The sequence below is a fragment of the Danio rerio genome, chromosome 18, assembly GCF_049306965.1.
Source record: "Danio rerio strain Tuebingen ecotype United States chromosome 18, GRCz12tu, whole genome shotgun sequence".
Classification (NCBI taxonomy): domain Eukaryota; kingdom Metazoa; phylum Chordata; class Actinopteri; order Cypriniformes; family Danionidae; genus Danio; species Danio rerio.
The window spans coordinates 49456306-49472970 of NC_133193.1; the positions used below are offsets into that span (position 1 = coordinate 49456306).

General features: G+C 34.3%; 1 protein-coding gene across 7 annotated transcripts in view; it reads right to left on the bottom strand.

Annotated features, from left to right (window-relative positions):
- The window catches only part of sphkap (SPHK1 interactor, AKAP domain containing), a 202478-nt gene that overhangs the window by 59433 nt on the left and 126380 nt on the right, over positions 1–16665 (bottom strand). For 6 of the 7 annotated variants that reach the window (XM_009293859.5, XM_009293856.5, XM_073928751.1 and 3 more), the window contains one exon: positions 6777–6879. In XM_009293859.5, the coding sequence (XP_009292134.1) occupies positions 6777–6879 (103 nt within the window). Of the gene's footprint in view, positions 1–6776; positions 6880–10191; positions 10293–16665 lie in introns of those variants that run through there. The other variant, NM_001083045.1, reaches the window with a different exon arrangement.

The following is a 16665-nucleotide window of genomic DNA, read 5'->3' on the forward strand; positions in this document are numbered from 1 at the left end:
AAATCTAATAAAACAAAACAAAATAAATATAATAAAACAAAATAATAAAATTTAATTAATAAATTTGAATAACAAATAAGTTAATTTTGCTATAATTTAAAAATTAATCTAAAAACAAAACAAAACAGTCAACACTTGTCAATGTTGTGTCAGATGACTCACAACCCAACTTCACAAGCAAGTAACCCAGTCAGTAATGGACTATTATAGATTATTAATGAAGAGTTGAGAGCACGTATGGCCCTTCAGTGAACCGAGCTGAACATGCAATATTGCATAACTTGATTGTATACGTGCAGGTCATGCGTTTTACTTACGCTTATTGCATTCAAGCACAAACAGCAGTAGGAACAGATGCTAAAAATAAAAACCTCTAATTAAATTAACACAACCACCGGTAGGTTAGACAACCCTAAAACAAACATAAACCCTCTCTGTTAGCGTGTAACCTTCAGTTTGATTCATTATCAGTGTGCCTCTGTAAGCATTGATTACTCAGTGTGTATTCAAGCAATAAACACATATCATTGTGTGTGTGTGTATGTGTGTTTACTCTGTTTAATGAGAGTTTGTGGGTGTTTGTATGTGTGAGCACATGTGTGTATTTTCTCTGCCCTTGCTGTGTGTGCCATCTGTACCAACTGTTTTCTTGGCAGAGTGCACCATATGACAGGGTCGCTGGGACAGTTACGTCACGGTTCAACATGGTTAAACTACACACTGAGCTAATATACCGGTGGAAACGGTAACCTTCGGCAGATGGAAAATCATTAGCTCATAAGGAACAAGCATAAGAGATGAGTTTGCATTTATTCAGGCTGTCATTTATATAGTGAGTGGATACCAAAGACCAATACAGCAACTTTTCATTTGCCATCAGTTTTAGTACATGAGAGTAATCACAGAAGAGTCAAGCTTTAAATAGGAAAATGATTAAAACTCTGGTTATTTTTTTGAGTGAGATGCTAATGGTCTAATCTGATTCAATTATCTATGCTAAGCTAAGCGAAAGATCAATGTATTAGATTCACAAATGGTCAAACTCGAATGTTTAACTCTAGGGGAGTAGTAAAATTAACAGTAGAGTAGAATTAAACAGTACATTTTCACCATTTTTGAATTCATTCAGCCAATCTCCGGGTCTGGTGGAAGCACTATTAGCTTAGCTTAGCATAGATCATCGAATTGGATTAGACCATTAGCATCTCTCTCAAAAAATGACCACAGTTTTGGTAACTGTCCTATAATAAAGTAGACTGTCTATAGTTACTCTCATGTACTAAGACTGATGACAAATAAAAAGTTGCTGTATCCTAGGCGAATATAGATAGAAACTACAGTATAATAGGCACAATTATGTTAATCAGAGCAACTTGCACACACTCCCTGTGCAATGTGGTTATGTTGGAAGTCACCAAGCTGCACTGAAAAAAAAAAAAAATTGTTGAATTGACAATTTTTTAAGTTTTAAGTGGCTGCAAACAATTTATATGGGATGAATTATGGGATGAAACTAAAATAGTCGTGCTGAACTGAGTCTGGTTTCTCTCAAGGTTTTTTTTCTTCACTCTCCTATCGGTGAAGTTTTTTTTCCCTCTCCGGTGTCACCACTGGCTTGCATGGTTCAGGATCGGTAGAGCTACGCATCGATGAATTAGCTCTTCAGTGTTTGGACTCTCAGTAATGATTTTAAACCACACTGAACTGAACTGAACTTAAACACAAAAAACTGAACTACCTTGATCCAGTTACTATGACCATTAATGTGAAGCTGCTTTGACACAATCTACATTGTAAAAGCGCTATACAAATAAAGCTGAATTGAATTGAATTAATGTTCAACTTAATTTGTTTGTTTAATTTCAGCCCAAATAAATAATTTGCAACTACTTAACTTAAACAATTTAGTAAATGCAATGAATAATATTCTTGTCAGTGTGGAGTATTTTCACATGCTCCATAATATCAAATCATCATATAATATTATATCATTTGCACCTGCTGCAGCCATGGTATGGCAGCAAATTTCTTTGACTATTACAAGACTATAGTTCCTATACTCCAATACCATAGCCAATACCATACTCCTATACCATAGCCATAGCAACTTTTCATTATCTGCTGGTCTTATTACATGATGTAACCACAGAAAAGTCAAGCTTTAAATAGGAAAATTAACAAAACTCTTTGGTCATTTTTTTTTTGAGTGAGATGCTAATGGTCTAATCCAGTGGTTCTCAAACTTTTTTCATCAAGTACCACCTTAGAAAAAAATTGTCTCTCCAAGTACCACCAAAATGAGCAGCATTGAAATACAGTAGCGTAGTTGGCCCAGTAAAGCAGCTACAACTCTGCACAGTTAAAAAACCTGGCAGATTACCTCAGAAATATAGCCTATATATAATATATGACATATTATATACATCATTTTAATAAATTTTGAATTATATGTAGCATGTACATGACATTTTTCATTCCTCCGTGTACCACTAGAAGGAAGCCCACGTACCACTAGTGGTAAACGTACCACAGTTTGAGAACCACTGGTCTAATCTAATTCAATGATAAACAGAATAGAATCAGAAATTGATAAAAATCAACTGTTCAACTCAACTCAACACTCAACTCTGATTATAACACTCAACTCTAGACGAGGCAGTGGCGCAGTAGGTAGTGCTGTTGCCTCACAGCAAGAAGATCGCTGGTTCGAACCTCGACTCAGTTGGCGTTTCTGTGTGGAGTTTGCATGTTCTCCCTGCCTTTGCATGGGTTTCCTCTGGGTGCTCCGGTTTCCCCCACAGTCCAAAGACATGCGGTACAGGTGAATTGGGTAAGCTAAATTGTCCGTAGTGTGTGTGTGTGGATGTTTCCCAGAGATGGGTTGCGGCTGGAAGGGCATCCGCTGCGTAAAAACTTGCTGGATAAGTTGGCGGTTCATTCTGCTGTGGCGACCCCAGATTAATAAAGGGACTAAGCCGACATGAAAATGAATGAATATTTAACTCTATGGGAGTGCTATACTGAGCCTTTTTAAAAGTGGAGTGTTCCTTTAGGTACATTAAAGGGATAGTTCACCCCAAATTTTTTATTTACATTTACTCAACAAGTTCCTTTTTTTCTGCCAAACACAAAGTAATATACTTGGAAAAAGGCTGGAAACTAGTATTCTATGATTACCATAATGTTTGTGTTCCTACTATGGTTGTCAATGGCAACCAGTTTCAAACATTCTTCAAAATATCTACTGTTGAAATATATTCAACAGAAGAAACTGGAACCATTGGGGAATGAGTGACCTTCCATTTTTGCATCAACTATCCCTTTAATGCAGTGTTTCCCAACCCTGTTCCTAAAGACACCATCAGTACACATTTTCCATCTCTTCCTAATCAAACACACCTGAATCAACTCATCAGAACATCAGAAGAGACTCTAAAACTTGAAGTTAATGAGTTTGATAAGAGAGAAATTAAATGTGTACTGTTGGTGTGCCTCCAGAAACAGGATTGGGAAACACTGCTCTAAACCAGTGTTTTCCAACCCTGTTCCTAAAGACACACCGACAGTACACATTTTCAACCTCCTCCTACTCAAACACACCTGAGTCAACTCATCAGAACATTAGAAGAGACCAGTTAATAAGGGAGACATCTAAAATATGCTGGTGTGCCTGCAGGGACAGGGTTGGGAAACACTGCCTTGATGTTATTAAATTCAATCCATTGTATATGCTAACAACTACACAGCTCTGTTATCAATAAAGGGTAAACAAAAAGATCGACCTGTTAGCACATTCCTGTCACAAATACCGCTCGACGCTTCCTGATCATGTGAAATGCAAGCTCAGGCTTAATGAGGTCAATACTGACGATGTTTGAGATCAGCTCAGGATTACCTGCTATTTATTTTACTAAGTGGTTTGATTTCTAGATGCTGAAGTTAATCACATCAGCTTGACAAATGATATGACCTCTGACAGTAATCCTTCATTGCAGCTGCACAGACGCAGTTTTATTTAGATCAGAGCTGCATGGAAAGCCGAGCAGTGATAAAGCTAAATTAGTTACTACTGTAGCAATATGAGCATTCAGTGTAGTGAAAAGCACACATTCAACAACATTCAGATCAAGAATCAATGTCTTTGTATTAGCTATTTTATTAAAAACCAACTATGGTGTTATACTCATGGTGCAAATTAAACATTGACGACTGAACTTTTTCGGTAATGTTATTTTGTGCAATAAAGTTAATCAAATGTATTTATTTAAATGACATCTATTTTATTAATTAAACACATTTTCAGTGTTTTGTGGGGTATTTTGTGTATTCTGACCTATAGTATCCTATGATAAGCTTTTTTTTAAGGTTACATTGGTCAAACTATACAAACTATGCATCTAGCTATACTTTACTTTTAGGCTATGTAGAAACAAACACCTATTTTACAAGAGGTGTGGAACACTTACTACTGTATGTCTATTGGCGTAGATTGATTGACGCGGTTATGCATTTACAATGGTGTAATCCAGTATAGGGTGGTCAAATGTTTAATTATATTATCTATTATTTGAATTAGTAACACTAGTTTTTAAGATAGAGATCAGAGGAAACTATTTCTCACTATTTAGAGGACTGACACTCCTGAAAGATTAATGAATGAGTTTTGAATAAATTCATTGCTTTATAATTTGTGAAGTTAAGACATTATTTGGCATGAGATACAAATAATATATATATATATATATATATATATATATATATATATATATATATATATATATATATATATATATATATATATATATATAAATAAAATATTTTAATTACTATTTTACTTTTTATAAATAGTAATACTGTAATTACTGTATTAATGCTCAGGCCTGTCAGTCAAAAAGTGGAAATTAAAAACCAACACCATCAATAATAATATTAATAAAAAATACATAATAGTAATAATAATATAAAAATTTTAGTTTCACTGACATTTTTCAGTTTCTTTTATATTACATTTTTGTTTATAAATGATAATGCATATTAATGCATAACTGTAATAGTTCTCAGACCTGTCAATAAAAAGCAGAAATTCAAAACCACCAACAACAACAATTAAATAATATTAATACTACTACAATTAATAATAATAAAAATAAAATGAAAATAATGGTATTGCTGGCATTTTTTCAGTTTTTATTACATATTTTATTTATAATTAATAATGCATGTTAAAAATAAATAATAATAACAACAACAACAATAATAAAAAAAATATTATTATTATTTTACTGGCATTTTTCAGTTATTTTATATTACATATTTTATTTATAAATAATGCATGGTAAAAATAAATAAATAAATAAATTCAAATAAGAAATAAAAATAGAAGTTTCACTGGCATTTTTCAGTTATTTTAATATTGCACATATAATTTATAAATACTGATGCATGTTAAAGATAAATTAATAATAATAATAATAATAATAATAATAATAATAATAATAATAATAATAATAATAACATAAAAACTATATTTTGACTGGCATTTTTCAGTTATTTTTATATTACATATTTTATTTATAAATAATAATGCATGTAAAAAATAATAACAATAATAAAAAAATAATATTATTATAAAAATATATAGTTTCAATAAAACTTTTTATTTATTTTTTAATAATTGTTTTTATAAATAATAATGGATATTAATGCGCTACTGTAATACTGTCAATCAAAAAGAAGAAATCAAAACCAAACTATATATATATATATATACAGAGAAAGGAAATTTTTACAGTATGTCTGCTGGAGAAAGTCCTAACTGACAAAAATCAATATACATTTTAATAAACATTTTTAGGTCAAAATTATTAGCCATTTTAAGCTATATTTATTTTCGATTGTCTGAAAAACAAACCATGATATGCAATGATTTGCTTAATTATCCTAACTTGCTTAATTAACCTTATTATCTTAGTTAAGACTTTAAACGTCTCTTTAAGCTGAATAATATTGCCTTAAAAATATCTAGTACATATAATATTATGCGCTGTCATCATGACAAAGATAATATAAATCAGCTATTAGAAATGAGTTATTAAAACTATTACGTTAGCTTAAACAGAAAATGGGGGAAGAATGAACATGGCGGCTAATAATTCTGACTTCAACTGTATATTTAAAGCCTACTAACATAGATCAAGTTGGTGACCCCTGTGCTGTTCCCATCAATAATGACCATCCTCCTTAATCTCATCACATCTCTCATGAGAGACAGAAATGATTAATACAGTGTCACACTATAGTAACTCCCTGTTCCCCTGATTCTGCATCTGCGCCCACAGGGGCCATGCACTTACAACCATCCACTAATAAAGCGCTCAGCAGAACGAGACAAAGGTAAAAGAGCCAGAAGACAAGGGAGATATTGAACTAATCATGCTGCTTGTTCTGCTTCTCTCCGTCTCAGTGATTCTGGCAGAGCTTCAGCTGCTGTAACCTGCCTGCAAAGTCCAGCTGCCGACAGAGTAAAAAGTGCTGATGGCAAAAAGCCAGAGTTTCCGTTCCCTATACAGGTGGAGCCGTCGGCCAATCAGCAAGGCTTCATTTTAATCACACTGTGATTGGAGCATGAGATTCTTGCAGGAGCTCGAGCACAGGAGTGAACACGACGCCACGGACAGAAACCTAATGCTGGCTTGTTATGTGGGTCTGGATGGTAGTGCACTTGCAGAGAACGTGATGCAGGTTGTAATACAGGACTATGGTGCACACACACACACCTTCTTGCAGGCGGAGAGCGAGGACCCAAGGGTGCTCTCAGATTTGACTTCCTGTGTGTTCGCGGACTCAGATCCCTCAAACATGGCAGATGATTGGAAATTACTGTGAAAAACAGAAAGAGAGAGACATGTTAGCATGTGTCCATTATTCAGTTGAAGTCAGCATTATTCGCCCTCCTATTTTGTTTTTTCTTTTTTAAATATTTCCCAGAATATGTTTAACAGAGGAAGGAATTTTCCACAGTATTTCTTATAATATTTTTTCTTCTGAAAAAAGTCTTATTTGTTTTATTTCGGCTAGAATAAAAGCAGTTTTTAAATTTTTGAATCAAACATTAATATTATTAAATTAATATTATTAGACCGCTTAAACAATTTTTGCTTTCGATTGTCTACAGAACAAACAACTGTTATACATTGACTTGTCTAATTACCCTAACCTGCCTAATTAACCTAGTTAAGCCTTTAAAGGCCACTTTAAGCTGAATATTGTGTAATATTAAGCAAATATTATGTGCTGTCATCATGACAAAGATAAAACAAATCAGTTATTGCAAATGTGGTATTTAAACTATTGTGTTCAGAAATGTGTTGAAAAAAAATCTCTCTGTTAAACAGAAAATGGGGAAAATATATGGGGGAGGGGGGAAGGGTTAATAATTCAGAACGGCTAATAATTCTGTCAACTGTACTTCAGTGAAAAGTGACCATTTACTGCACAAAAATAATAACATATATTTGAAAAAACTAGAGAGTAAAGCGCTTTCATAACCACACATGATGACTAAAGATTTCAATGTACAGCTGTGATAGTCACAGGTTTAAATAAACATGAAATTAGAAACGATATGCAAGTTTAGAAACCCAATTGCATGATGTGATCTTTCAATGATTAATCATCATCATCGTCATCAGATTGCTCAAACAGCAATATCACACACCGAACAAACTTAAAAGTACAAAAAGCGTCGGTGCCAATAGCCTAGTGCAGTGGTCAGGAACCTTTCTTCAGCAAAGAGCCTGCATGTATGTATATATGCATGTATGTGTGTGTGTGTGTGTGTGTGTATATATATATATATATATATATATATATATATATATATATATATATATATATATATATATATATATATATATAGTTGAAGTCATAATTATTAGCCCCCCTTTGAATTTTTCTTTCTTTTTTAAATATTTCCCAAATGATATTTAACAGTGCAAAAAAAATTCATATCATGTCTGATAATATTTTTTTCTTTGGAGAAAGTCTTATTTCTTTATTTTGGCTAGAATAAAAGCAGTTGTTAATTTTTTAACAGCCATTTTAAGGTCAAAATTATTAGCCCTTTTAAGCAATTTTTTAAAAATAGTCTACAGAACAAACCATCGCTATACAATAACTTGCCTAATCCCCCTAACCTGCCTAGTTAACCTAATTAACCTAGTTAAGTCTTTAGTGTCACTTTAAGCTGTATAGAAGTGTCTTGAAAAATATCTAGTACAATATTATTTACTGTCATCATGGAAAAGATCAAATAAATCAGTTATTAGAGATGAGTAATTAAAACTATTTAGAAATGTGTTGAAAAGAAAATCGTCTCTCCATTAAGCGGAAATTAGGGGAAAAAAATATTAGGGGGCTAATAATTCAGGGGGGCTAATAATTCTGACTTCAACTGTATATATATATAACTTAATAGTTTTATGTTCAATCCACTTAAAATTGTAAAAAATTAACTAAGTTAACTTAATTAATATCCGTTAACATGACATGAAGGGGGCCTCACAGCAAGAAAGTCACTGGTTTGACTCCTGGCTGGGCCAGTTGTTGTTTCTGTGTGGAGTTTGCATGTTCTCCCTGTGCTTTGCTTTGATTTCCGTCGGGAGCTCCAGTTTACCCCACGGTCCAATGCTCTATAGGTGAATTGGCCGCAGTGTGTGTTTGTGATTGAGGGTGAATGAGTGTTTCCCAGTAAGTAAAAAATATTGGCGGTTCATTCCTCTGTGGCGACCCTTGAAAAAAGGGACTAAGCTTGAATGAATGGGAATGAATGAATGACAAGTTTGTAACCCTACATTTTTTACAGTGCAAATTTAGTTGTTAAAAAGGGTTATTAAATAATGCAAACACATTACTTTAATACACAAACTACCATTAATTAGCTGCTCACAAGAGGTTAGTCTTTAAAGCTTTAAATAATATAATAATTAAAAAATTTCCTTCTAATAATCTGACCGTTCAGCTTCATCCTGAAAAACAAACGCTGAAGAAGTGCCAAAACATGTTAGCAAACTTTGAACAAATTGAAGCCAAGTCTCCCTTCGTGCCATTTCTAGATAATGAGACGGAGAAAGTGAGAGTTGGAAATAAGACGAACTGTTTAATTAAACTTGTTCAGATTATTTGACTACTGGGGGTACAGAACATTAAGTGAGGATGAAACGGCCGCGTCAATCCTCTGAGGTGACAGAAGTACAACATTATCCAGATCATACAGCGAGCAGTCACGATGTTCAGCTCCAGAGCATTTCTATCACAGCTCCATATTCTCCCTGAACGGACTCAAATTAGCTCTTTTGTTTGTATCATAATTGAAGGAGAATTTGATTCATTTTTCCCTCCTGCAGGATGTATGCACTTTCCATTTTTAATAGCAGAATCGGCTGGTTGTCTGGTCAGGGTGACTGTGGAGTGAACACAGCAATTTTCACTTTTTTTTTTGGCAAACTGGTAGCTAATTTGTCTATGTGCACAATCCCAATTGAGAAAATTTCCCTTGATCTTACAAAAGAGGTCATTGCACTAAAAATGAAACTTTCTGAAAGTTTCAGAATTTCATCCTTATTTCTATTGCGCTTCATACATTGTAGGTTGCGTCAGAGCAGATTAACATACAGTGGAGAAAATAACAACCCAGGCTCATTGTGGAAACTTAGCCCGCGGACGTTTCTGGAGACCGAAAAATCCGGGAGGTACGTATTTGTGCAGTTTTTGTTTTCACGAATCCACGAGAGGCTGCTGTGCACGCTTTTTCACATCTCGAACGCTTCTCGGGAGCGTGTGAAAAGCCGCCGGAGGCCGCTGTCGATCGACCGTCTGTCTGACTGACTGAATGACTGAACGATCGACTGGGCGGCCGGCCAATCGACCGACCCAGCCACCCTCCTCCTCCTTCCCTAAACCCAAGCGACGATTTACAAAAGCCATCCAGAAAAGAAAAGCAATAGCCCTCGTCCGATTTTGACCGAGTTTTCGGATTTCACCGCATTCTCGCCCCATCATGAACTCATTCGCTTTTATTTTTTGGATATCGTTTTTTCATCTTACCTGATTTCTGGAACCGCTCTTCACCAGACTCGAACCTGATCGTCGCCGTGGGTGGCTCCTCCTCCTCCAGGCCTCTGCTCCGCCGACGTAACACTACAAGCTAAGCGGACAAACTGGTTGCGCTGGGAAAGCCCTCCACACAGAGGTGAGCCGTCACAGCCGGCGAGCGCGAAGAAGAGGAGCGGCATCACACCGCCCCATAGCGGTCGCTTGAAAAACCGAATGCGGCCATCTTTACCTCCGGCCACGTAAAACGCGGTCTCCAGAAATGTCCGCAGGGCTATGTTTTCAGAATGAGCTTGGGTTGGAAAATAAGCTTTAAACACGTCACCATTTTTCTCCGAAAACACATTTCTAAAGGTGCCGTTGACTTGAAATTTTCACCAGATGTTTGTAACAACCAAAAAAATCCATATATGTACTTAAACATTTGTAATTATGTTTATCTATCTGCACACTTCTGATTATTAATAGCATTCTGTAAATATATTAATTCATTGTAAATATCTGTTCATAGCTAATACGACCTGTATATAATGTTCATAGTACATCCATCTGTAAATATGACCATAGTTTTTCTATAACTGCACTTTCTAACTTATACCTGTTTCCTGCACTTGCTGCTATTGCACTGCTGATTAGACCGAAACTACATTTGGTTGCCTTGTACTTGTATGTGTAATGACAATAACGTTGAATATAATCTAATCTAATATGCAAAGAAAACAAATCTTATTAGTGTGCAAATTAAGTTAAGTGTAATAAAATGAAATGGCACAGGGAAAAAGTATTAAATAAATGAAGAAAGGGAGGTGTAGAAAGGCAGTGAAAGCCCAGACAGCAGCTAAAATCTCAGTAGTTCTTCATCAACCCTCTGCCCTTCATCAGTGTAAATGAATATGAGCTGCTTCAGTCCAACATCTACATTAGGAGGATGATGAAGATCCACCAGGGTGGACATTTCAGCAAGACAATGATAAAAAACACAGCCAAGGAAACACTCAAATGCTTTCAAAGAAAGAAATTCAAGCTGTAGAATGGCCCAGCCAATCACCTGAGCTGAATCCAATAGAGAATTCAAAATAAACCTCAGATTTGATAGACGAGACCCACAGAACCATCAAGATTTCTACACTCTGATGACGTCTGTGAAGACTCACACCTGAGCAATGCATGTGACTTCATTCTCCATGTAAGAGGCATCTTTAAGCTGCCGTCACCAAAAAAGCCTTTTATATAAGGTGTTAAATACGGTTCACAAACTGCTAGTTTACAGATATTTTTTGCTGTATAGATTGATTTGTATTTTGTCAATCTCTGCAAAGAACAAAAAGTAACACAATAAGATCATTGAAATGTAATATCAGTAAATTAAATCAAATTACTGAGCAATATAGAGAATTTCAGAATCAAAAAACTCTACACTATATTTTAAAAGCATAATTTCTAAGATTCAAGAAGTCTATATATGTGAGCTACTGCATCTATACTAAAAGACTCCATCTAGTGCCTCCAGAAATTGACTGTATTGCACATTGTTATTTACAAAATCAATTAGTTAGTGTGTTTTCTGAATGACTAGTCGCTTTAAGGGAGCCCTGTGTAATTAAACCAATTTCAGAGAGAATTTTTTGCGTTAAAAACAGCTGGACAGAATGCAGCGGAGTGAAAAACAGCACAGACGAGACGTGTTTCTCTATTTAACTTGACATGGTGTGATTTAACACAGCATGAGACTTGACGCATGTGACACAGCATCTGTCTGAATCTACATAGCTGTTTCGGTGAGGGTTATATACCATGCAAAGTGTCTAACAGCCAAATAGAAAAATGTCAAAATAAGGAAATAAATCTACTAGTCAAACCATAGTGAGATATTACTCAAGCACAAGTGTTTTATTTTTGACTTTTTTCACCCATTTAGCTGCGCTTTCCTCAAGGTCGTATGGGTTACACTGCAAAAAATACCTTTCCTTCTTTTTTTGTTTGTTTTTAGTCCAAATATCTAAAAATTCTTAAAGGTGCTGTGTGTAAGTTTTTGACCCTTCTAAAGCATACAGATACCATAATATAATTGCAGATTTTTAAGAAACATGCTGAGTGAACATTCTTGTTAATCCGAAAAACAATGCTGAAGTCAGATATTCTGCTTTGAAAATGTGAGTTAAGTCTGTATTTATTTTGGTCATTTAACCCGCTCAATGACAGTTTAACCAGATATATTTCAGTACCCAAGGTTGCCTTGGTGGAAAACAGTGTATTTAAATCATTCAGTCAGTGACTGAAATGCGACCTCTGGTGGACAGTAGCAGACTCCAAAATGAGACGCAGATTCAGAGTTCCACATGAGTTTATTAATTAGCAAATAATACTAATATTACAAACGTAAACATTAGGCGAGCAGGTTACATTGTAACCCCGTGTCCTAACAACACGCTATACGTGACGAGATTTGCAGTGATAAGCAATTTGGCTTTTTGTACCAGACGAAACACGACAGAAAATAAAATACAGCCATTCATAAGCACAGACTAGTGCACTCACTGCACTCCAGCGTCAGGGAAAGGTTTATAGTCTAATTAATACATTTTAAACCTCTTTAACATTATTAAATGTAGATGCTGAATCACTGATATGTGTTGGTGACTTGATATCATTCGCTATGGTTTTTAATGATGCGTGACTCGCATTGACAGGTGAAAATCTGATCTATCTGCTTACACTCCAGACATGAAGGCACAGATCCGATTCATATCGGATAAACTTCCACATATGAACAAGGCCTGAATTGGAATTAAGTCACTTGAACCATGCAGTGTAAATGCAGCCTTCTAGACAAGCAAAACATACTGTCTTTAAAAAAAAAAAATAATAGAAATAATATGTCAAAAATTAAGTGCGTTTTTCCCTAAAACAAGCAAAATAACCTGCCAACTTAATAGGCAAAATAATCTTATTTCAAAAGGAAAAACGAGTTTCTTTCTCTTACCCCATTGGCAGATTATTTACCAACTCACTTAATTTTGACATTATTTCTTAAAACTAAACAGTATTTTTATGCTTGTCTAAAAAATGCTTCGGGGTGAAGAAGTGGCGCAGTAGGTAGTGCTGTTTCCTCACAGCAAGAAGGTCGCTGGGTCGCTGGTTTGAACCTCGGCTCAGTTGGTGTTTCTGTGTGGAGTTTGCATGTTCTCCCTGTGTTCGCGTGAGTTTCCTCCGGGCGCTCTGGTTTCCCCCACAGTCCAAAGACATGCGGTACAGGTGAATTGAGTAGGCTAAATTGTCCGTAGTGTGTGTGTGTATGTGTATGTGTGGATGTTTCCCAGAGATGGGTTGCGGCTGGAAGGACATCCACTGCGTAAAAACGTGCTGGATAAGTTGGCGGTTCATTCCACTGTGGCAACCCCGGATTAATAAAGGGACTAAGCCGACAGGAAAATGAATGAATGAATAAAAAATGCTTTGTGAATTAAGAATTTTTAGACATTTAGACTAGAAACAAGACAAAAAAATAAAAATAAAATCAAAGTAAGAAAAGCATTTTTTTGCAGTGTAGATAATAAATGACGCATTCTTTCTTATCCAGTAAAGCAAACACTTGAGTTTAACTGATTTGTCATCTTGGCATGATGCACCTAATATTTTCACCTAAAATATCTGCAGAATACCATGCAAAGTGTCAAAACAGTCAAAATGAAAAATGTCAAATTACTAGTCAACCATAGTGACATTACTCACACATTTTTGACTTTTCCACCCATTCTGCTGGGCTTTCCTCAAGGCCATGAGGGTTACACTGCAGAAAATGTCTTTTTCCCTTGTTTTTAAGTCTTGTTTCTTGTCCAAATATCTAGAAATTCTTATATCAAGAAGCATTTTCTAGACAAGTAAACATATTGTTCATTTTAAATGAATTTTATGTCAAAATTAAGTGAGTTTTCCCTTAAAATAAGCAGAATAATCTTATTTCAAAAGGAAAAGCAAGTTTATTTTGCTTGTTTGAAGTGAAAACTCACTTCATTTTGGCATATTATTCTCTTACAAGACAGTCTTTTTCTGATTGTCTATAGAAAATTCTTCTTGATTTAAGAATTGTTAGATATTTGGACTAAAAACACGACAAAAAAATCAAAGTAAGAATATAATTTTTGCAGTGTAGATAATAAATGAAATAAGCTTTCATATCCAGTAAAGCAAAATGGATTTGTCGTCCTGGGATGATGCCCTATTTTCACCTACAACATGAATATCTTTCAGCCTCAATCGAGAACTACCTGTGCACCTTGTGTGAAATGTGTGAGATTTTTTAACATTTAACACTCAAAAGAGCTACAACTACAAGCAAATGTATAGCCGCAAAGTGTGATTCACAGCTGCCAGAATTGAAAATGAGAGAAATATCACATTCGTCAAGACTACGGCAAGCATTAGAGCTGAAAGGTTGATGATGAAATAGATATGCATGTTTAAAATTTAAAGGTCCCATGAAATTAAAATAAAAAATGTCAGTCTGTTAGTTTTAGGGACATTTATACCCACCCTATCAGAAGCTTGGCCCACCCATGGTCTCACATCAGATAACAACAATCGCATTTTTTGTGATGTGTTTCATAACTGAGAAAGCAGCATATGATGCGACCGTGAGCTTTAAAAACGTCTTTTGGCAAGCCAGGCTCATTTACAATCTTGATTAAAGTATTCCGTTTTAATAATTTTAAACCAATCAAGCTGCATTAGATGAAAGAGAACCTAATTCGCCATGGAGCGCAGATTTCAGCGTGCATCAAGTATCTCAGTGCGCATTACCAAAAGCACCGTTTTATATAATTTCATGCAGTCATAATTGATACAATAGAAAGTCCTAAAGAATGCAAACAGTTCAGAAGCACTGAGCAGGGTAATCAGGAGATGCAACTGGGCCCGCTTAAACATTAAAGCATTTTTCTTAAGGAAAGTTCACTATCTGTAAACGACGCACAGAAATTGACAAATCACAGGCAGTTTCAGCAGTGAAGTTCGTGTAAAGTGAAACATACAAAATTCAAACACCAGTGCAAAGCACTTTGCTGCAGTTTGTGTCAAAAATATCAATATTTCCATACACATCCACACATAATCTTGCTTTCGCTTTGCTCTCTCACACGCTCTCTTCTCTTGACACGCGCTGCTGCATGTCCCTGAGCTGTATTAACAATACCGAGAGGTTAATAACTGAACTCATTTCAATATCACTGACTCGATTAATTAAATAAGAAAGCAGTGTAAAGTGCTGTCGATTGACGTGTTGTCTTTTTTCCTCTTTAAATGTCAAATTTTCATATGTGATCTCCTCGGTTATTGGACATTTTAACTGACAAGGGTAAAACGTCAAAAACTAATACACAAGACGTATCAAACTGTTACTGTTCACTGTTGTGCTTAGCAGTAGAGTAATGCACTGTTGAAAATTCAGGATTCAATAATGAAAACTGAAAAAGTATTCAGAAGTCAAGATGCTTCAGCGAGCAGGTCGACGCACACACATTGAGCGATATGGTAAAGCATGCTAAACGCCATATGTGCATCGATTAAAACATGTTATATGCAAAATAAACCTGAAATTTTTTTTTGATAGACTATAAATGTTAATGTATTAACTATCTACCACTAACAAGTAGGCTAATATGAAAATATGTGCTATTAAAAATTTGTTTATATTAGTTAGTCCATATTGGCTGTGGTGCATTAAATAAAAAATAATAATAATAGTAAGATCACAAAATATAGAAAATGGTATCAAAATCAATATATGTGTGTGTGTGTGTGTGTATATATATATATATATACACAATAATGGCCAAGTGACATTTATATAATTTAAAATAAATTTATATAATTATTTAATATTAAATAATGATATAATAATAATTTTATATAATTATATAATATTAAATAATGATATAATAAATTTATATAATTATATAATATTAAATAATGATATAATAATAATTTTATATAATTATATAATATTAAATAATGATATAATAAATTTATATAATTATATAATATTAAATAATGATATAATAATAATTTTATATAATTATATAATATTAAACGATGATATAATACATTTATATAATTATATAATATTAAATAATGATATAATAATAATTTTATATAATTATATAATATTAAATAATGATATAATAAATTTATATAATTATATAATATTAAATAATGATATAATAATAAATTTATATAATTATATAATATTTCTATAATAATGGCCCACTGGTGCAAAATAGTGACAAAATTCACATTTAGTAGATATAAACCAATTGTTAATTAATTAACAAATTAATTAATTGTAGCCTACCATTTTCACTACCTGACCTACACAGTCTTTGCTTTACCCATGACCAAACCATAAATAAATAAAGTTACAAATAAATGACCACCTGCCAATCACTTTTTTCCGCGGGACTCTGGCGTGAATAGGCACAGTGATCTGTGTCGTTCTAATGGCTTTTCCCACAGCTGGTGGAGGAGACGAGAGTACAAAATCCTCACAGTGTGCGTGTT